The sequence below is a fragment of the Calonectris borealis genome, chromosome 2, assembly GCF_964195595.1.
Source record: "Calonectris borealis chromosome 2, bCalBor7.hap1.2, whole genome shotgun sequence".
In the NCBI taxonomy this organism is placed as follows: domain Eukaryota; kingdom Metazoa; phylum Chordata; class Aves; order Procellariiformes; family Procellariidae; genus Calonectris; species Calonectris borealis.
Window position 1 is genome coordinate 161,911,965 of NC_134313.1, and position 21,577 is coordinate 161,933,541.

Consider the following 21,577-nt stretch of genomic DNA (forward strand, 5'->3'; position numbering starts at 1 on the left):
GTTCAGTCTATTGCAAGAGTGGACGTTGTGCTCAGCGGTGCCGCAACTTCACTAAAACACAACCCGTGCCCCAAGACTGCAGATCAAGAAGGTACAAAGAAGCAAGGAGATATAACTCATCAGGTTTAGGTTTTGAAGGTTTTTGGTGAGGTTTCCTTTTGCTTGGAGCTTTCTGTAGAGGAGGAGATATGGAAGAGGAGATGCTGCAGTCAGATGGATATTTACAGTGTGCTCCTATTGTTAATTCAGAACAAAATCACAAGTTGAAAACTAAGTTGGAACTTTGTAAGCAAAGATGGTTATTCTTATGCTGCTCACTATAAAAATCGCTGCATCAGAGGCATTTTTTTTTTTTAACTCGATGAGCTTTCTAAGGTCACTGTGTTGCTGGTCACCAATGTGTCCTCTACTGGGGTACAAGCAGAAACGAACAACTTGGAGTATCATCAGTCTGCTCCAAGGTAACGATGTTCTCTTGAGATCTACCCCCGGTAATGATCTGACACGCTACTAATGCTTCACTGAAAATGGACACGCTGCATCACAGGTAGCAACTTCAAGTGGTATCAGGGCGATAGTGGGATTTTTTGCATTTACCTTTGTGAATAATTTTAACAAACTATTAAAAAACCCTACAAAGTGCAAGGCAGCCGATTCTGATCTCTTTTCTTGATACATAACACACCAGTGGAATTAGCTTTCATTTATTTTGATATAATCATGTTCAGAATATAACTGATGGTGACCGTACTGAGCTTGCTGAGAGCTCCTCATTATGCCATAAATTAAGATAGGCTATACTTGAAAGTAGAGATCTTTTATTAGACACACGAGTATGGCTGAAAAGAAGCAGAAAAGCTTCTACACTCACAAGTTTTCCTCCTATATCTATGTTGCGAGATCCTTGTTAGCCTCCAGACCCCTTGAACTAGCCACAGCAGCACAAGCCCCTTTACCATCACCTACCCTCAGGCACTTGTTTTTCCATCTGGGGCACCTTTGCACAGCTCAAAGAACCCTGCACTACGACGCTAATGTAAAAGTAGGGGCCTAGAGATGCTACCATAATAAAAATGGTAAAATAATATGGTATGTGAAGCTTCTTTCTGACAAGTTTGATCATCAAGCAACAACAGAGGAAACGTGATGAAGATCAAGTTTTATTGACATGTTTTAGGTACAATAAATATATTTACATGTTGACATTTTAAACACGGAATTACATGTAAAAAAAACTTGTACATGAGATCATCTTTGTGTTTCCATTTTTACATCCACTTAAATAGGTACGACAGAAAGATCTCTTATGCAAGTGGAGGACTTGGTATAGTTCAGTATTACATTCAAGAAATTAGCAGTGAACACCTTGTGCAGATGATGCTGTAGAAAACATGAGGCAGACGAACTCGCAGTGGAGTCAGTATGATACAGTCGGCTGTTGAATTTATATCCTCAACTGCTAATAAACAAACTCTGTAATCCAGATTAGAGCAATACATTTGAAGTGATTCTCAGAACACCCAAATATATACAGTGTTTAAGACTTTACAGGTTAGGAAGGATCACATTCAGTAATAGTAATAGGAGGTAGAATCGTGTCGACAGTGTTCATATTTCTATGTGGCATAAAAAAAAAGTGCTATTACTATCACTGAATTCAAGAACAGAACTCCTGAAAAAGTGAAAAGGATAAAAGAGTTGTTAATCCTGTTTCGCCTGGCTTGCCACAAATGCTAGAACATGTAAACAAAATGTTTTAATTCTCCAACATGGGTAAAACTGCAAAGCAAAACTGGTAAGTGATGCTTCTCCAGTGCTTTGGGAGGGGCAGCATCTCCTAAGGTGTGATACCTGTAAAAGCAACCTCAACTTTATGTGCCAAAGTCTGCAAAGAAAAGTACAGTACGATGTGCTTCCAGGGTGGGAGATCTCCGCTTCAGGTATCCTCAAAAGAGCTATAAGAACAGAAAATAAAGCAAAAGATTGAATGCAATGCACTCAGATAGGAAAAAGTCCAGAGAGATGAACAGAGAGGGAAAAGAGCAGGAACATAACAAGGATACAAATATCCTCGTGGGAATGGAAAAATGGGGGCAAATGAGATGGAAATGAAGTAAAGCATAGGGTAGAGGCAACAGGTACCACAGGAAAAAAGAAAGTTGACTTCCTCTAAGGGCACTTTGTATCAATAAAAATTGTATGCAATGATACGGAAGATCAGCTGTGAATAAATGAGTGTTAGCCTCTTGTCTTTGCTGTATCTGTAAGTGAAAAGTGTGTATTAATTAGAAATTACACCGTTGAAAGACGTTTCACTGAAAAAAACCCTGCAAAAAAATGGTTTTGTTATTATATAAATAGAAACAAAACTGTAAAGTTCCAAAGTCAGCCTGACAGACACTAGGAAAAAAATACAATGCATATTAAAAACCATTAGATGCACATAAAGAAAATCCTGAACCACTGAACGTATATAACATTAATACAGCAGCATTTTAAGTTGTGATCTTCCAAGTGACTGCATGCAACATTGCAATACCGCTACATCTAACTGTACACAGGTTCTTTTATAAAGATATTCTTAATCTGTAATACTGTTTATAATTATTTAGATGGTAAAAATCGCTTAATCTGAGTGCTGTTACATTAAATAAAAGCAGTGTAACCTGTTGAAAAACAGTGTATATATAAAGCCCACTTCCAGTTAGTTAGAAACATCAGTGCATCCAACCAAGAAATGAGAAAGCAACACAGGCACCTAAAAGACCCAGTGAGATTAACTTGCCCCTTGAGGTTTGCTTTAGTGCAGTAAGGACCGTACTTTCCACCAAAATAAGCACAGAAGTAGAAAACAGAGGTGGTTTTTTTTTAAATTAAAAAACCCCAACCCTGCAAAAAGCAGTGTTATAAAGAACAAAATGATCCTTCCCAACCATATTATACCAGAAGATGGTATACGTAAGGATCCAATATGAATCAGTGTTTTTGTACACAAGACCCTGTGCTCATGTGGATAATAAGTCATCTCCATGATTAAAAATCAGGTTACAAAAAAACCTTACATAAAATCCTTAGGATTTGATACTAATTGAAGATAAAATACTTTCAAGTATTATGTTTATGAATTAATTAGAGATTAAGGCACTATTTAAGGTAACACTGAAACAAAAGCCCTATGTTACCCTAAATGACCTTTATAATATAGCTAACATTCTGCAATCTGTTCAGTATTTGTTTCCTTCACATTTAATTTCTCATCCAACATGCTGCTAAAAAAAGTAAAAGCACAAAAAATCATTTAAAAAAAAAAAAAGATTCGTGTCTCTCTGAACAAAAATCCCTTTTTGACAGTGAACAGGTGAAGCCAGATTTCTACCTTCGAGTATCACGACTCACGTAACAAACAGAATACTACGCGAAGGACAAGAACAACACAATTCTACGCCAGAGACCAAATCCAGGATATCTCCCGAGTTAGACAAAAAAACAGGCAAAAAAAACCCCCCAAGAAATGAAACCTCACACGCTCCCGCTCACCCTCTCACCCCAGCTATAAGGGCAAGGCACCCACACACACATACAGACACGCAGTTACTGTGTGTAACTATAGGAAGCGCCTACAGCAGCTTCTGGGAAAATTGCACAATTTCAAGCTAAACAGATAAATATACTACGTTTAAAAAAAATTAAAAAATTCACCACCAAGTAAAAGATTTTTTCTTATTCCAAGTAGCTAGACAATGTTAAGAAAAAAACGATGAAGACCCTCAAGGTTATTCCGAAATAACCTACAGTTTTGTAAAAAATACCTCATCTAAATCCTTGCAGTGGAAACCTAACACCAAAGAATTAAAATGCTCAGTCTGCTTGGCATTTTAATGGCTAGAAGGATTTTTTTTTTTTAACAGAAATTTGGAAATCTGAAGTGAATCTTCAGAATTAAACTGGGGAATAAACTAGGGATCTGAAAATACTTTACAGATGAGGTGCCGGTTTTTACTCTTCTTTCGCAAAGTCATATTGGAGATGTATGTGGGCCAGGAACAATATCCCTGTCTAAATTTATTCTCTACCGCTACTTAGAGGTAAACATTTGCACGGCAGCTCCTCCAGCTATGAAGATGCTACGGAGCTGTCCTCCTCCTGCCTAGCACCAATTATACCGAGCTTTTTGAACACTGCACATCGTTCCATCATACAGTATATGTGCCACACCAATTGCTAACGTTGTGATGAACCGATGCGTTACATGACCAACTTGAATGATGTGTAAAACCAAAATATCCCAAACTTTTGAGAACAATATTACACAACAGACCTAATTTGTACTTGTACAGCACAATGGAACAAACCTAGAAACCCCATGCCTTGGTCTGACAGTGCACTGTATTTCCCCTCAAAAGTTAAAGCACAGAGATATTACTTTTTTTTTAATTAAAAAAAAGTAGAACATTCTACTAAAATACCACAGATCATATGGGCAATCCAATCTTTTAGTCAAGGCAAAATATGATTAGTTATAAAATGAATTCTCCAGTGCTACAAGATGAAAACAAAAGAATTTGAAAAAAAAAAAAGTTGGCTCCATATAAGCACCTACTGGAGTTGCCTATTAAAATCATTATAAAATTATGCTAATAAAAACTGTGAACAAATAATACACAGATCAGGATATATGTATTGACTTACTAGCATCTTTATAAAAATTTGAAGATATACACAAAAACACATCAACATTTATGGAACTGCATCCATTAAACTTAGATAAGACGACACAAAAAACTAACAAATAGCTAAGATGTGGTTGACTGTAAGCACTTTGAGTAACATTTTAATTTTAAAAGGTCAATATTTACATACTACATTAAATGCCTTTTTTTTTTTTTTTTGCATTTTGCATCATATTTTGAATGCATGATAAAGAAAGAACAAGATAATGGTTGCAACAGATCTTCCAAGAAAGTTAACTTAAGATATTTGGATTTAACTATGTGCTGAAAGAGAACATGGCAAGAACACGTCTGTCTAGCTTTACCTCTACTTCCTTTGCGTTTTTTTGGGAGGAGACAACAAACGGATCTAAAAGAGCTGTATCGTCCAAACTGATCATTGCCAAGAGATCCACTTTTAAGTTAGGATTTGAGAACTAACAAAACACAAACATTTAAACAAATGACTCACCTAATTGCTACCTTTGCTACTGAGTTTTTTAAGATATTAGAGAGATATGGTGACAACACAGGGTGTTAGTATGTATGTATGTGTATACTAAAGTGCATATAGACATACATACATATAGTAAGTTTACATACATACTGCAATAGGCAGCTAAAATCACCACCGGCGATCCGCCCGTAGCAATAATCTACTGCAACCGCCTTTAAAGAGGATGCATCTAGTCATTAAACAGGCATTGCTTACGTTGCCTCCTACATTTAAATACATCTGAGGCGATTTCATGTCTTTATTCCAAAGCCATGCATTTGTCTCAAAAAAAAATTTTTAAAAAAAACCCAACTGAATAAGAATTGTTAAAACTTAAGTTGGCTGAACCTCAGCCTCTGTGGGATGGATTCAAAACCCAAAGCAGGAGCGTTTCTACAAACTTCTTTGACTTTTGAATCAAACCCATATTCTTAGGCTCCAAGAAACCCTCTAACCCCAATAACATTCGCTTCTGACAGGACAGCTGATCAACTGCAGATGTTCCTGCTGCTGAACTCAGCTGCTGGCCTGTCTGGCATTTGCATCTAACCCAGATTTCCAGACACGCACTATTATCGCTCCACTCCGAGATGTCTTCCCATCCTTCTCATTATAGAGAAGCTGCTCCCTGACAGCGGGATGAATAACTGTTTAATGACTTGTTTTAAAGATAAGCATTTATTTCTTAAAAATAAAAATGACATGACCTGAGGAGGCAGCGCAGGGGTCCTAGTGCTCACGGTGTGAGGAGTTAAAGAGCTCGGGGCAGATCACCTCGCATGAGTCTTCAGGGTCGGCTCCCACTGGGCACTTCCTACCTGCGGCTCATTCTCTGTCCTGGGCTTGGGTCTACCGGGCAGCACTAACAGCACTTTATGTCTAGTAATTGTGCTGGATGTTATTAAGTATTATGCATAAATGGGGAACTACACAGACGGGTGTAAAACTCACTTTCACGCAAAAATTCTCATGATGTTACTGCGTCTCGTCTCTAAGTTGTAAATGGGCTTAGAGTATTCTTTAAATTTTTTTCCCAGTGCACTATTTCCGAAGTACCACATTATTCTGTATTATTTCAATGAACAAAGAGCTGTTTTATCTAGAAGACTTTTGACGGTATTTATTATTCAATCATTATTTTTAGTAACTTCTACTTAATTGAAAATCTGGACCAAAACTAAGAAAGCCAATTAGGTCTTTGTGACTTGGTTACCATTAAATCTTCAAACAAACAAACAAAAAAAACCCTATGCTACTATAAACTTGCTTAGTTCATCCTTCCACACTTGGCATGCCTATTTTGGACCCCATTCACAGCTGTTGCATTACATACCAATAGTGTTCTTCTGCGGTCACTCAGGTAACAAACCTATTTTCTGCAAGTTTCTGCAAGTCCCCCCATTCAAATTGTAGGTGGAGTGCTTAATAAAATAAAGGATCCTAAAATAAAGGATGAAGCAAAAGCTCACAGTCTAAAAACTAAGGAAATGTTCATAAAAACTGGAATCCAATATAAAGATGACATTTTAATAAGTTTATTCAGAAGTAACTGAAAAAAATTGTTCCTTTGGCAACACCATCTAGATGGTTCGAACCAAAAGGAAATATTACGAATTTTACTTTGAATAAAATATAAGCTCCTTAACGTTTGCACGTAATTTTGGGGAACTGCCACGTTCACCAGCAGATTCACAATATCCTTATAGTCCTGTATTTATCGGGAACAACACATCAAACCAACTCCTTTCAGTTACGGGTTTCTTATGGTTCAGCGTTAGTCACAAAATAAATCTCAAAGAAAAAAAATAATCAAAATAAAGCATAAGGTAATCATGAAACGCTAGCCCAAAAGAACTATTAGGAATGCGCCACTCTTCCTGTGTAACATTTTTGAAGTGAGCCACCAAATATTTCTTTTTCCTTGTATCTGGCAACGTCATTTAAAACAACCTAGTTACAACTTGGAGTTCACTACCCCACGATGCTACTGAAGGGCAAAGATCCTTGTTTTTAAAAACCAAGGGAAAATACAGCAATGTTATTCCTACACAGGGTTTTATGGAATAAATGGAGTTGGAAGGAGAAGATGGAAGTCTGTGTTGGAATAGAAAAATGCAAAGACAGACTTAACTTATTTACAAAGATCAAAACTACATTTTTCCAGCGTCACCTCCAAAGCTTCTCAGCATACTGCTATTCAGTGAAGTAGACCACATTTAAATCTATGCAAGAATACCTTCTGTGCTCTCAGATATACAACGTAACTAATGTGTTTTGTTTAGAAAAGTGAGTTTTCATTCAAATACCTCGCACTGAAGATAAGAGCAACCATTATCAAATATTCTTTGCTAAGAAGAAAGTTTTTAAATCTTTCGATGTAAACGTTCTCTCTCAAGTCACTGTGGTCACACAGTAGGATCTTGAAGAACAGTGTCTACATGCATTGAAAGCATTTTGAAAAAAAATCTGTAGTTCCACGTGGTTACAACAGAATGTGAACAAACAGAACAGAAATTCCACCTTTGCAGATCCCCTCAAGTTCAGCTCTTCTGAAGGACATCTTGCTGCTTTCTGTAGTTCAACATAGCAATTAAAGACTAAGCTGAAAGGTTTCACAACCTGATGGTTTTGCCACTGTGTCTTGTGTAGCTCCACAGTACGCTTCTGTTAGTGTCAGGGTTTCTCTCAGCAGACATCACTCAACTATCAGTGCCACGTTTATGTGGGACAGATCTATCATGTGCCTGTTAAAAGTTAAAAGAAATTTAAACCTGGTACTCAAACTGATTCTAGGGGTGGAGAACAGACAAGGAGGTTCTATGAAGGTCACTAATAAACAGACGCTTGATTGGCTTAAGAGAAACATTGAGCAGAGGAGACTGATTTAATCTTTTGAAGGGAGGGAAGGAACCGAGGTGGCAGCAATGCTTAATTATTTACCTGTGGAATTTCTGTTGAAATGCTAAAGCATGTGCTGGCTCCTTAAATTTTGCTATGGCTTTCCGTTGTTGAGGAAGCATCTGTAAACTCTGCAGAGACAAAAAGCCAAAATATATTTTTAGTATTCACTTGAAGTTCCCCTTAAACTAATTTTGCATCAAACCCATTGACATTTTGTGATATTTCTTTTCTTGGAAACACTTATTGGTGTCCAGGGAATGGAAAGAGACTTCTGAGACTGCAGTCAGGGACCCAGCTGAAGGTGTTTGAGCTGGTGCGTTAAGCAGCTGTACTAACTGGAAAACCCAGACCATCACTGGTTAAGCAAAGGCAACAGCTCTTCAATTCAATCCATGCAGATGAACCAAACCCTGCGGCCAAACTCCAACCAACTGAATGAGAAACATTCAGCTGGGCAGAGCTCAACCTCACACACAAGCGCCTGGGAGTCATTCATCTGATGTACATTAAAGGATCGGGGCTTTCCACAGGTTAAACAGGACAGAAACAGGAAAAAAGCATTAGGTTTTGATCTCCAGAATGTATATTCTTACACTATTTTAACAAAAACAAGTGGCTAGCTTTTGACAGACACTAACAACCACATGACCCCAAAGAGATGGCTTAGGTCACCACTTCCAAGTCCTCCTAGTAATGGAAACGATGCAACACACATCTACCCAGGCAAGTCCATGGGATACGTGCTTCCCATACCACGAGAGCGGCATTTCACAGTGCTGTAACTATCAAAAAAACCCTATGTAGTATTGAGATCTCCAAAACTATAGCATGCCTCCACCAGGGCTTTGGAGAACTCGTGTCCTTGCTCCCTGTTGCAGCAGGAAAAGTCCAGGCAATGCCAAGATGATCCCAGAGAGCAGTCCAGTGATTCCAGCATCTCACAGAAGGTTTTGGGTGTTTAATGGCCTATGCTGCAGCATGTTCAAGACAGAGTTGTTCTGATTCAGCATCCAGTTTCCAATTGTTCTTATGGCTTTGGATGCATAATTAAAGAATTCCTAACATGTCTCTTTTCTGTGCATAAGCTTCTACATAAAGCCAATCCAATTTTGTACCGAGCTTTATATATATATATGTACATATATATGTACACACACACATATACAGGAACCTTAAAACTTTTCTAGATTTCATTATAACCTCCTGGTGGTTATGTATAAACATAATTCTCTGCTCCTGCATCTCGCCTGGAACTCAGCAGCATGCCCCCACATTTGGATGATTCCAGCACTCTGATGGTGAGCCTCCAGGACTTTAAATTTCACCCACAAAACCTCAGTATAATCGTCTAGACTATTAAAAAAGGCACCGCAGATCTTTACACAACAACTATTCCTTGGGAAACCACGTACAACCCCACTCGTTGACACATTTTAAGGGTGACATACTTTGAGATCTCTCAGTGAAAGAATTTTTAATTCAACTAATGTGTTCGCTGTTCATTCAATCTAATGTAGCATTTTAAGCAAGATGTCAAGTGCCTAGATGAAATTTGCTATTAAAATTACCTACTTATATCTTTTTTGAACAGGTAAGACTCTCATTGATAAGATGCTTATTTAACAGGAGCCATGGCACCCAATAGTCCTATTTCTTCATTTCTAAGCCTGACAATTCAGCTCTAGGCTCTTTCTGTAACTTATCTATCTGCGATTTGGAAGTCATTAATTTTGGCAGTAGCTACCTTGCACCTTCTTGTAATTGAGAGGAAATTTCCCTCTTGCCAGGAAAATCACAGAAGTTTAATATTTCCATCACTCCTGTGATTGCAAAGTGAAAGCTGAGGAGGAGTTAAAGGATTCAGCAAACCTGGTAAGCCTCAGTGGGTTATGTGCACTGTATAGTTTTTGGAAAGCTGCTACGAGGGAAAGGTTTAGCTAAATCACTGCAACTTCTTAGTTTCTGAGCTGGTAGGAATGGAATTTATCTTTAAAAAACCAAAACATTTGGCAGATGATTTTTGTTTTGGTTTTTTTTTAATCATAAAGCTCTTGACAAGGTTAAGCACGTTTTACCAATGAGAATATGCTTATGCTGCACAAAGCACCAATGAAAGACCTTGGACAAAGCTCAGTTCTCCCGGAGGTTATCTGCTGGAGTGGGTGAAGGAGGTGCTGAAGTTTGTGTTCTCCTCGACTGATGCCTCTTTATTATGATTTATAGAACTGTATCTAATACATATTCTCTTTATGCAACTTTTCTGGCTAGAAAAGGACTAAGGACTAAGTAAGTCCTAGTACTAAAGACTAAGTTTTGAAGACTAAGAATTAATCACAGCCATTAAATAATAAGACTTAGAAACAAGAGACTTGTAAGAGCTAAAAAAAAAAATCTCTGAACTGCAATTAAAAAAAAAGGAATCAAGAGAAGTAAATCTGCCTCTCTTGTTCCTTTCAAAGAACTTGAAATTTTTACTATGAGAAAAACCCATTTGCATCACTGAAAGGACGAATATTTCAGAGAACAGTGGGACAAGAGGAGCTGGAAAAGAACCCGCAGACTCATCCCTTTGGCTGTATCCTGCGCTTCCTGCTGTCACCTGCTTCTCTCCCCTCTCCTGAACCATTTCCAGCCCTCCTGCAGACAAATGATCCTCACAACGACGTCAGGTCTCGCTCAACTACCACAGGAGATTCTCCCAATGCTTTATGCCCCAGACCCATTGTGATCAATTGAAGAAAAGCTGCATTTAGAGACTTTTTCTACAATAATTGAGCTATTATTGTATTAATATTCTTGAGATGCACAAAAGCAAAACGTAATTTTGCAATTTATACACCAATAACGATAAATTATTAAGAAGCTGCTCGGTAATTAGCATTGACTAAAGGAAGACATTCTGGAATAGTGCAGACTTATCAGCAAAATCAGGCGAAGTATCTAAATCCAATTATAGACAACTTATTTATACTTTCATATGAATTAATAAAGTTTATTGACTGACTAGTTTGAATATTATGTCACAGCCTGTTCTTATGTTGTATTACTGCCTTATTTTCCAAAGCAGAAAAAAAAAGCAATCAAAACACTAAATACATTTTAATTTTAATACTCAATTGCTTTGGCAACAAGGCATCAATTCTTGAATAAGTCTATTGAAAAGCATCTTTATCAGATTTAATTTCACTTGTCAACACAGACAACTGTGGAAACAAAAAGCCAACCCGTCTGATCCTTCGCTGAACTGCCTAAACACCACCGTTACACAGCCCAGGGGTAAGGCAGTAACTTCTAGCATCGGGGTCTTCTCAACTACTGCAGTTACATGTGCCTATGCTTTAACAAGAGAGAGAATTAAGGGCAGCAAAATGAAAGGATAAACTAACACTACACAAACAATACTTCTCCAGTTGAAACTGTCTGAAAAATTTTAATTCAAACAGTTTTAATACAAATTCTCAGCCTCCACTGCGCTCAAACTATGGTAGTGAAAATGATGCAGAATCACTTCGTTTTTGTTTAGGTATATTAGGTATATACAACTTATTTAGGTATAAAAAAAAGTTCTGGTTTTGTTTTAACAAGAAAAAAGACAATTACTAAGCTAAGTTACTTTGATGATATGACCACCATGGCCTGAAATACCATAAATATCTTTGCTGACAAAGATTTTTAATATCTCAACATAAATCATGATCTACATTGTGTTTTCAAACAAATCCTCATCTATCATGACGTGCAAGTATGAACATTATTTATCCTGCTAACAAAGATCTCTTGAAAATTTATGTTCTGATTTTGGGACAATATCTACTTGCATTACTACTTAAACCCCAAGTTTTACGCTTAACAACACTGATTGTCAGGCACAGAACAAGTAGGTACGATTTTGCCAGAGTGTGTGGGTCCTGAGCTGCTGCTATCCCACCCTGAGCAGATGGGTTATTGGCCAGGCATAGAAACTAGTGTTCCACTTCAGTGGAACATCCTACTGGATTATTTCTGTCTCCCTGAATTCGGAATGATACGCAGTTTAGAGCTGATCCTGCATTTAGGTGATGTTAACAGCGACAGTCTAAAGAAAACACATTTTTTTTGTGTAACCTGTGCAATTTTATTAGCTCAAAATGTTGTTCAAGGCATTCTTAAAGACTTACTTCACCAGCTTCTGCTTTTGTGGATTCCAAATACACGTGCTAGGAAAATACATACAAAATTAATTAATTTTGCATATCTTAATCATGCTACCTTGCTAGTTTAACACACATTTTTTCACCTTTTTTAAATAATTTGGCAGCCATTTTTTTCAGTGATAACATTCAGTATTTCTAGCATCCATAACATTCTCAGATAGTTTGAGTGCTCACACATTCACTACAAGGTGATCTTGAAATAACCTCCTAGAAAGCTGTTATTTTTAATCATGCTCTTTCACCAATCAGACTATCCACTGTTTTAGCCAGCTTACTTGTAAAGAATGCTCTAATAAGTTTCCAAAATTATTGGTACTACTGTCTAATGTATTTCATTAATGTAAAAACCCATACACGTACAAGCATTCATCTTTCAAAGTACTGCATTAGCTATTGTAGAGCTTGCACAAAAATAGATGCTCACCTATAATGTTTCCAGTACTATTTTTGTTTGCCCACAATATATCTAACTTGTGTTTCCAACACAACACTGTACACCGGGATAGATTAAACTTTTATGATTTCTTTTCATAGAGCCTAACTACTTCTGGAGAAGATGTTATAACAAGTTAAACAAAAGTTTCACTGAACAAAAGCTCTTCTTGCATGATTCTCTATATAACTACATCAACTAATCTAGTATTTGTACATTTTTGTCTATTGACCTTGTTTACTTCTGAAGTTAATGACATTTATTTGAAATTACTACATGTTCAGAGACAAGGGGTTTTTTTTAGTTAATATCTAATAACATGAACAGAAACTACATGATTTTAAAGGAAGCAGTTGAGTCTTATTTTTGGACTACCGACCTCAATGGCTGCTAAAACTTCCATGTGAAGCATGAAATTATGGATCTCTCTCCTACAAATCACCATATGAGAAGCCTTGAAGCAAGAGCTAACTATAACAGCAAGAGGCTGGGAAGATCACTGCCGAAGTAAGGTGAGAAAAAATACAGATCGGGGCAGGGAGGGGAAGAAATCCTCAGTGTGTGACAATTAGTAGGAAGCACAACAATTTTTAATCCTGAAGAAAGTATTTCTGCTTGACAATGTTTATTGGCAAGATTTACAAAATTCGAGTTTGCTCAGAAAAGATTTTGCCCATCATTTGAACCAATGAAGCCAAATGGACCTACAGCAAGTCTCCGCAAAAGTATCAGTCCTTTGTGACAAGTGCTAGCCCTTCCGCAACACCACATTTCCAAAAATGCTACAAGGATCGCTATGGGGGACCGTGCCAGCGACCTGTTCCAGGCTGAAGTCCTTAACAGGCAGTGCTATGGCTGGTACCTGAGTGCTGTAACACAAATGTCTGGCATACTATTGGTGGTAAGTTGGCTTTTTTCCTTACAAAATCTAGATGACTTCTGGTTTATATTTTAAGGCTTGAGTAATGTCCTACTAATGCACAACTATATATTAGACACAGACACGTCCAAATCCGTATTAAATCCTTCTTTCAATAATGTTCAGATACAGTGAGTACCACAGATTAATGGCGTTTCTGAAAAAGTAATTAAGCGTGTTGGTTTTAGACTTGAGCTAGTATCACAAAGAAGCTAAGAGCATCGGACAGGTCTTCATATAGCACTAATGACAGCTGTTCTCTTATTTTCAAAGAGCACATAACACTAAGGTAACCCTCAGTCTTATGATTTCCATCAGAATGATAAAAACATGAGTCTATCTTTCCCAAAGTATCATGCCTCATAAGGAATTTGATCTGAATTTAGTAATACTCAGTTACGTACTGAATAATGTCGAAAGGCTGGTCGGGGGAGGCAGAGAACGGCCATCCATGCAGCACTGCCTCTGGAGACGGGCTGGTTCTACCGAACATCACTTGACTTCCCATTTAAAGGGAGGACACTCATGTTTCCTCCACAGGAGATTTCCCTGTTGCCACACTGCGCTCCACTAGAATCGCCTGCTATCATGCATTCCTAAACTGAAATATCACAATCCTTCCAAACGTCACAGCTCTGAGAAAACAACTTCATTCACATCTTCTCTTTAAGTTGACCTAGTCAGATGTTCACCAGAGGATGAAAACCCCTTCCCGGATCCGCTCAGGTGTAAAGGATTGACAATACACACAATAACTTCCACGGGATTTCAAATGGCTGGTTACTTTACGGATTTGGGCATACAGATCTACTGTACAACACTTCCCGAGACCAACCTGAGAACAGAGGTATTCTGGGCATGTTCCCGTTAAACTCTGGAGAACAGAGATTACATTCTGACATATTCCCAGCATTAAAAATAAAAAACTCTGAGCTGTAGCTTTTTATATGGAAAGGATTTAGGTAGCATAGAGCTCACACTCATTTTGATTATCCCCTTTTTCTGCTTCCTTAGGCACTGCCGTGGGAAGATACAGATCTTGTGCTGAATGGAAAACGCAACAAACCCAGTATTTCATGATCACTCATGCTTTTGATTGAGAGTTTGTCTACAACTGTTTTAAAAGATACTATTTAGTTCAACAACTTAAAAAAAATAATCAGTAGCTCTGGCTTTTTCTGCAACTGAAGTATTATCAGTGACTAAAGCATGAATCTCATAAAAGGACCATTCCCTCTGCAGACATTTCTTTAGGCCTGCAGACCTACACTGCCCTCAAATTTCTCCTTTACACATGGGCTGTAATTAAATCTACACTTCTACAGTGAAAATAATATTGAAATAGCCTGTATGATAATAGCAGCACAATAATCTCTAGTTAAGCTTCACTGCAAAACAAAGAGCCTTGAGACAATTAGCAGGACATACACGAGTAGAAAGCAAGAGATCTCTTGCAGAAAGCAAACACCTTTGACACCAAAACTCTCAGAGGTTACACAGAGAGGAAGAAGTTAAAAGGGAGATAACGGAGCACTGGGAGATGGAAACCAAACAGGCAGGAGTGAGACTGGAGCGAGCACTCATTTCAATTATAGGAGACACATGGGAAATAAAAGTTTCCTCCTTTACTTAATTTCTTTCACTGAAGTAAATGGACCACCTAATAGACCACACATTCAGTTCATTGGTGAGTTTGGGATCAGGAGTGGCAGTCCATACGAAGCTGCTAGAAAAGGGTCTATGCAAAAAGAAAGTGTAAACTCTCCCAACCAATATCATCTCCAGTGTGTGATCCAACCTGCTCTGCAACAAGTCGAACAGCAGCACAGCAGGCACTTTCTAAAAAGAAAGATTGGATTCTGTTTATTCTTCCCTCCCATCAATAAATGTAGACACATTTTTATCATCCTCCCAGTCTCCTGACCCCTGAAGCATCTTTCCTGGGAGCGACATTTCCTAGCCATTACCAGCAGGCATAGAGGCTGGGACAGAATGTATTTATTTTATCCTCAGCTGTTGCAGCTGGTCTCTTCCACCTTCCGTCCCTCCTTCCTGCTTTTCTGCCACCTTTGACTTCCTACTATCTGCCTTTAAAAGTGCTCAGCCTTCCGTCTCCGAATGCAAGATGAGATAAGAAAGGATCTTCTCCGGTCGTTGAGATGGGCATCCGCAGCTCACACACTGCTCTACAGCAGCGCTGAACTGGACAGGCTCATTACGGAGCTGCTCTTCTCTCCCCCCGCCCCAAGGATGGAGCAGAACTGCCCATGTCTTCTCCCACAGTCAATGGAGCTGGCAAAGACTCTTGGCTGAAAATGTTTTTACAGGTAGGAAGACCACAGAGGTCACCACGCCAGCCCTGTGCACCTTGTGTGTCACACGGAGAACCGCCCTGCTGATCCGCAAGAGCACTCATGTTCTGGGCATGCTCATCATTTCCACCGATGAGCCTTTACACTAAAAATAAATTAATCGATTTTGAATACAGTGTCAGTGCAGACAGCTGCCTTTACCCTAACTGAGCACTAGGTAGCACTGTCGCCCTAAGAAAGCGAAGAGAAGCGCATCAACATGGCAATTTTTTTTCTCTCTGAGACCAGAAAAGAAATGACTACGTAATCAGAGTAAAACTCTTACTTGTAAAACTACTCAAAATACAGCTACAGTCGCAACATTATCATCACCTCTGATACAGAACAGCGGGTTTTTTCTTTTTCTAACATCAGAATTCATGATCTTAAATCTTCACAAAGCAATACTGAAATTTTGCACTGATGTTTTGTTTGCAACCATTTGATGTAAAAAAACCATGATTAAAGATGATGATGGAACACCTCCACAGAACGATCACTCAGTACTCAAATTATCTAGAGATCTAGCAAACGATCTCCTCTACCTGTCACCATCCTGAAGGAAAAAAAAAAAAACTGAAGGCGGCAATAACTAGCTGAACACAAGCCTCTTTAGACATATAAACATTAAACCCGGATCAAGAGCACCAAAAAATGCGCTGGGTTTTTCATGACCTTTGCAACTTATTAGTAATCTACTTCAGCAAGGGGCTCTGGATGGATGCGTACTGAATGTCACTGTTCCAGCCCCAGGAGGCTTTATTTTGGTGGTGTGCTCAGAAATCTTCTATACTTTCCAACACTTTGGAATGCATAATTTTATTTGTAGTATGTAATTATTTTAGATTCAGCACTCAGATTTTACTGCAGGTACATTATCTGAAAGCTCATCCTCTCCAGAAAGGGTCTGACAGCAAACCGAATGTTGAAAGGAAGTACTTTTCCTGATAATTTAATCATGTTTGAGTTGTAAAATGCAGCTATGACTAAGGGGCTGTTCCTGGAGCCCCAAAGATGTGCTTCTATTCAGTATCTTGAGAATCTTAATGGTATTTTTTTCTCCTATGTTAATAACAGAACAGCTTTAATGAAGCATGGATGAGAATTAAAGAGTCTTCAGTGATTAGGCAATAGAGGGTATTTCAAAGCTCATATACAGGAAAAGATAATTTTCTCCATTTCTAGGGTATGGAAGGGAAATAATGGTGAATTTCCAACTTCAACTGTAAAAGTCTCCTTTGTCTTCTCTTATGCATGCCCAGCTATTCCCAAACCCTGACTCACAGAGCCATCATCTCAATGCAAGCTGATGGCAAAGGTAGGAGCACTGAACATCATAAATTGAGGGAAATTTTCAACTTCCCTTCCCAAGGTTTGTGCAAGGTACTCACACCTCGATAATGATACTGACATGAAAAAGCTAAAAATAAAAATGCAAGCCTTTTGTACCCAGAAAAACAAAGTATTCTCTTCCTCCCCATTCATCCCATTGATAAATTATAGACTTTTTCCATGAATTTGTTAAAACTTTGTTATGCCAGTGAAGATCCTCCTCCTGAGAAAACACGTGCAGGATAAGCACAATGCAACAAAATCAGGAGCCAGACTACATATTTGAAAATAGGAGCTGGTGTGGGATCCATTGCTCTACAGATGCACCAGTATGGAAGGTGCAGATTAAACAGAGGTCCTGTACCAGGTGGGACAAGCGCTGGCGATCTATTCTTATTGTCAAAGAGCAGGGAGATCACTGGGAAGTATTTCCTCCCCTCCTCTGGGAGCTATGCCTCACTGCGGCCATTCCCACATTCACGTCTTGACTGCAGCAGATATTGATACCCAAGAGGCAATATTCAGATTTACGAGCTGCGTTTGCACGACGCTTTGAAGCAAGATGCTTGGTTACCATTAGAGGTGTATGTCTTACAGTTTGGGAACCTTTACCGTTAACCAGGGATTTGGGTGTTGGATAATCGGCATGTGTTATTTCAAGACACTATCCAGGCAGGAGGAAAACTCCTTAAGTTCTGGTTCAGACTTGAAATTTCTTTTACAATTGCAAAAAATAAGCATGAGTTTGACATGCACCCGCTCCCCCCCAGACAAATAAAATTCAGGAAACCAACATCTCAGAGTTCAGTTCATTAAGGAAAGTTTTGCTGAATATAGTCAACAGCTAAAGACAGGATGTACTACATCTTAAAGATTCAGTTAGCGACAACTGACTCACCTATCCTGCCTCTTATTATCTCTTGAACCAGCTAAAAACCTGGGCACCTTGCTTAATTTCCAAAAAAGCTACAATTTCTCAGCTTGCTGTTTTCTCACAATAGCCATCTCTCTGAATCCCTCCTATTTCAGTTCACCAAGCTGCCACACTTCATCTCAGAAGATCAGAGCTCTGCACCACCCGAGATCTCTTTGCTCTGGTCATGGCCATTACCTGTCCTTGCCTCTCAGTTATTGTCCCCAAAGCCCACATGGCAAGGAATCCTTCTGTTCACTACTTGGCTCTCTTCAGTGGCTCACTTCTGCACTCCTCATTGCAAGTCACTAATATGAAATGCATTTTAAAAGAAGAATGAGGAACTAACCAAGTAGAGTAACCCTTCACTATCAGAGCCTCTTGACCATTTCCAGTTGCACAGCACTGAGCACAAACATTAGTAAAAACATTAATTTACAGCCACAAGAAAATCCACTCGTGCACTCCAGGATTTTGAACTCTTTCAAAATCTAGCACCATCTGTATAGAAATGACTACTGTGAACAGGGACAACACAGATTTTCAAACATTTTGTTTTCAGTTCTTGTCTTACAAGGCACTTAAAATTGCTGCTACCTTTTCCTCATTTGGTATGTTACCACTTCAGTGGTACAACATGGTACCATGAAAAAAAACCCCAAAAGCTAAATATTGCATACCTCACTATCCACACTTGTGAAACATCATTCAGTCTCAAACAAGCCAGGAAATATCTAGCCTTCTACAAGTCAGACTTGAAATTCAAGTGCAGAATTAGCACAAAAGCCTTCTGCATCGTTAGCTAAATTCCAGCATCTCTTCCAAGTGCTAATTCTAGATCTCTGATAAGGTGAAAATAGATGATGATTTAGAAACCATAATTTCCAAAGGTACAGCTAATGCTGCTGCAAGAATACAAGTTCTGTAGGGCACAGGGATGTATCAAATCCCACTGGAAAATTAGTTATCAATTTTTTCCTATACGCACACCCTTCTAAACTGGTCTGTGACACTGAATTAAGAGACCAGAGCTTGGAGTCTGCTATAAAACAGCAAGTACTGAATAAATTTTTTAGCACATTCTCAATAACTTCTCTCAATTGTGAGTATTTCCAAGAAGGTTTTCTATTAATCTCCTTCTAATATTCTCACGCAAGATTTAGCAAGTAAACACTGAATAAATGTGCTTTGGAACTATATGAATAATTTCCTAGAGGCCTACAGAACATGAAGGGACAAAGTATTTTGTGAGAGTATTTTTGCTTTCACAAACAAATTAAACCTCTCTGAATAGACGACGTAAATAATTCAGCATTATTCCATTTACTAAACTGGGAAGAAGTGAGGCAGAGTGTACATCTTTAGGAGAGCAGCGTGTTTTGCAACAGAGAGATGATCCCACTCATAAAGAAGTCTCACAGAATAGCTCCAATTCATGCATTGCATTTGTCTGAAAATGTTGATCCTGTCAAAAGGAGCACCCAAAATTGGGGGGGGGGGGGGAATCAAGAAAAAATATTCTCCTAATCTGTATATTTCATTATTCATTGACTGATATTTTCAAAAGTACAATAAGTCAGACAGGGCCTCCTAAGTCCTTCAGTGCTTTGAAAATCTCCTGTTTTCCTAAAGTCAGTTTAACTGATAGATCAGTTCAGGAGGCAGTTTACGAACAGAAGCTTCACAGTAGATACACCGGTGTGAGTGTGTATGTATGCATGTCATAACCTTGCCCACAGGCCCCTCCTAAAGAGAATTTTCTAAAAAAAAAAAAAAAAAGATAAAGAAAATCCTTCAAAGGAGACTGTGTTTTCATCTAAAAATGTAGATGGTGCTACATGGTACAAAATCTCCACTGGGTAGTGGTCATTAAGTGCCCTTACCCCAGGACTGCAATGACAGGAACAGGTAAATGTCAAAAAAAGAGAATAGGTGCAAGCCACCAACAAAAACAAGGACAGCAACCAAAAACATATTTGCTTTGACACGATCATTTGGCTTAAACAACCTCACAGAATGGACATGCTTGTATTGTCTAAGAAAATAACACAGGTAGTACAAGAAGAGAACTCCAAAATGAAGGAGACTTTTTTGCAGCAGGAATGTGATGGTTAGCAAAATCCTACCGTACCTCCCGTGCCGCAATATCATCACGTGCTTGTCTCTGCTACCAGGTGTAGCGTGTGTGGGTGGGGGTGCTTTCAAACATAAATTACCAATAAACACACATTGTATTTAGTGTCAGGGAATTAATTGAGCTTTCCAGAATGAAAGCCTTTTGGCACAAAAATGATAAACCGAGGTTGACCTACCTGAATGGGTCCCACTGACATCAGCAGGTTTTTCAGTTGGACATCAGTAGTTGATGAAGAAAGCCCTTCAACTGACACAATACAGGGCTGAGGTTTGCACTCCACCACTCGCAGGTTCTGTTTATTTGGCATCAAGCGTCCTCGGCCCATCTGGCCTGCTACTCCTCTGCCTCTCCCGTGCATAATGACCTGCCAACAACAAAAGTAACGGTATTTTGATTTACTTACCTAGTGCTTCTGCTCACTGCATTTGACAGACGATACAAAAGTTGGCAATTTACTTAAAGACTTGATTAAAGTACGCATTGATTTAAAACAGCTTGTTGCTGTTTGCCGATTTGAAAGACCACTTATTAACATATTCATCCACTGCTTATACAAACCTCTCTTAGAAGGATAGGAAGTTATATATTGGTTTATACATATATATATTGCATTGAGGCTAAAAGCCTCAGCATTAGCACAAATCAACCAAGCAATGGAGGGTTCAGATCAAAATATATAATCTAGTTTTCAACACTGCTCACATTAGCAGCATGTGTTCAGCTCCCATATTTTGAGTCTGGCCAAAAAAACCAATCAGCGATCCCTCTCTCTTTTCTCTTCTCAACCCATGGGTAAATTTAATGTACCCACAAGACCAGCAAACTGCTTCAAGTGCCTCCAGCCTCTACTGCTACCAACTCTGGGGCTGTTATCAGGATGGAGTACTCCCATATGGCAAATAACTTTGAAACCATTTTTTTCAAAGTTCCTTTCCCCCAAATCCTGTAGGATCTGGCACCACAGTATCCTCTGGAGCAGGAAATGTGTGGATTTAATTCTTGTAAATTAACGGTCGAACAGTTGGAGAGAGGAAAAGTAACAATGAAACAGGGTAACAAACATTACACAGAGTTAACACTCAACATTGAGTTAACACTTAACATGGTATTTCGATTCCTACTTGGAAAGCCTATGGAGGGTAACGACTGTTCACACCCCTCCGCATCAGCAAGGAAACTTTATCCTTACACGA

General features: G+C 38.7%; 1 protein-coding gene across 12 annotated transcripts in view; it reads right to left on the minus strand.

The window, feature by feature from the left end:
• Positions 1 to 1,144: 1,144 nt before the first annotated feature.
• RBM33 (RNA binding motif protein 33) overlaps positions 1,145 to 21,577 on the minus strand; it is a 108,558-nt gene continuing 88,125 nt past the window's right edge. For 8 of the 12 annotated variants that reach the window (XM_075144157.1, XM_075144151.1, XM_075144155.1 and 5 more), the window contains 4 exons: positions 20,560 to 20,748; positions 12,264 to 12,302; positions 8,146 to 8,234; positions 1,145 to 7,949 (listed from right to left, as the gene is read on the minus strand). In XM_075144157.1, coding sequence (XP_075000258.1) covers positions 7,901 to 7,949; positions 8,146 to 8,234; positions 12,264 to 12,302; positions 20,560 to 20,748 — 366 coding nt within the window. In that variant the 3' untranslated portion in view covers positions 1,145 to 7,900. Of the gene's footprint in view, positions 7,950 to 8,145; positions 8,235 to 11,412; positions 11,443 to 12,263; positions 12,303 to 20,559; positions 20,749 to 21,577 lie in introns of those variants that run through there. The other 4 variants (XM_075144153.1, XM_075144152.1, XM_075144159.1 and 1 more) reach the window with 2 other exon arrangements.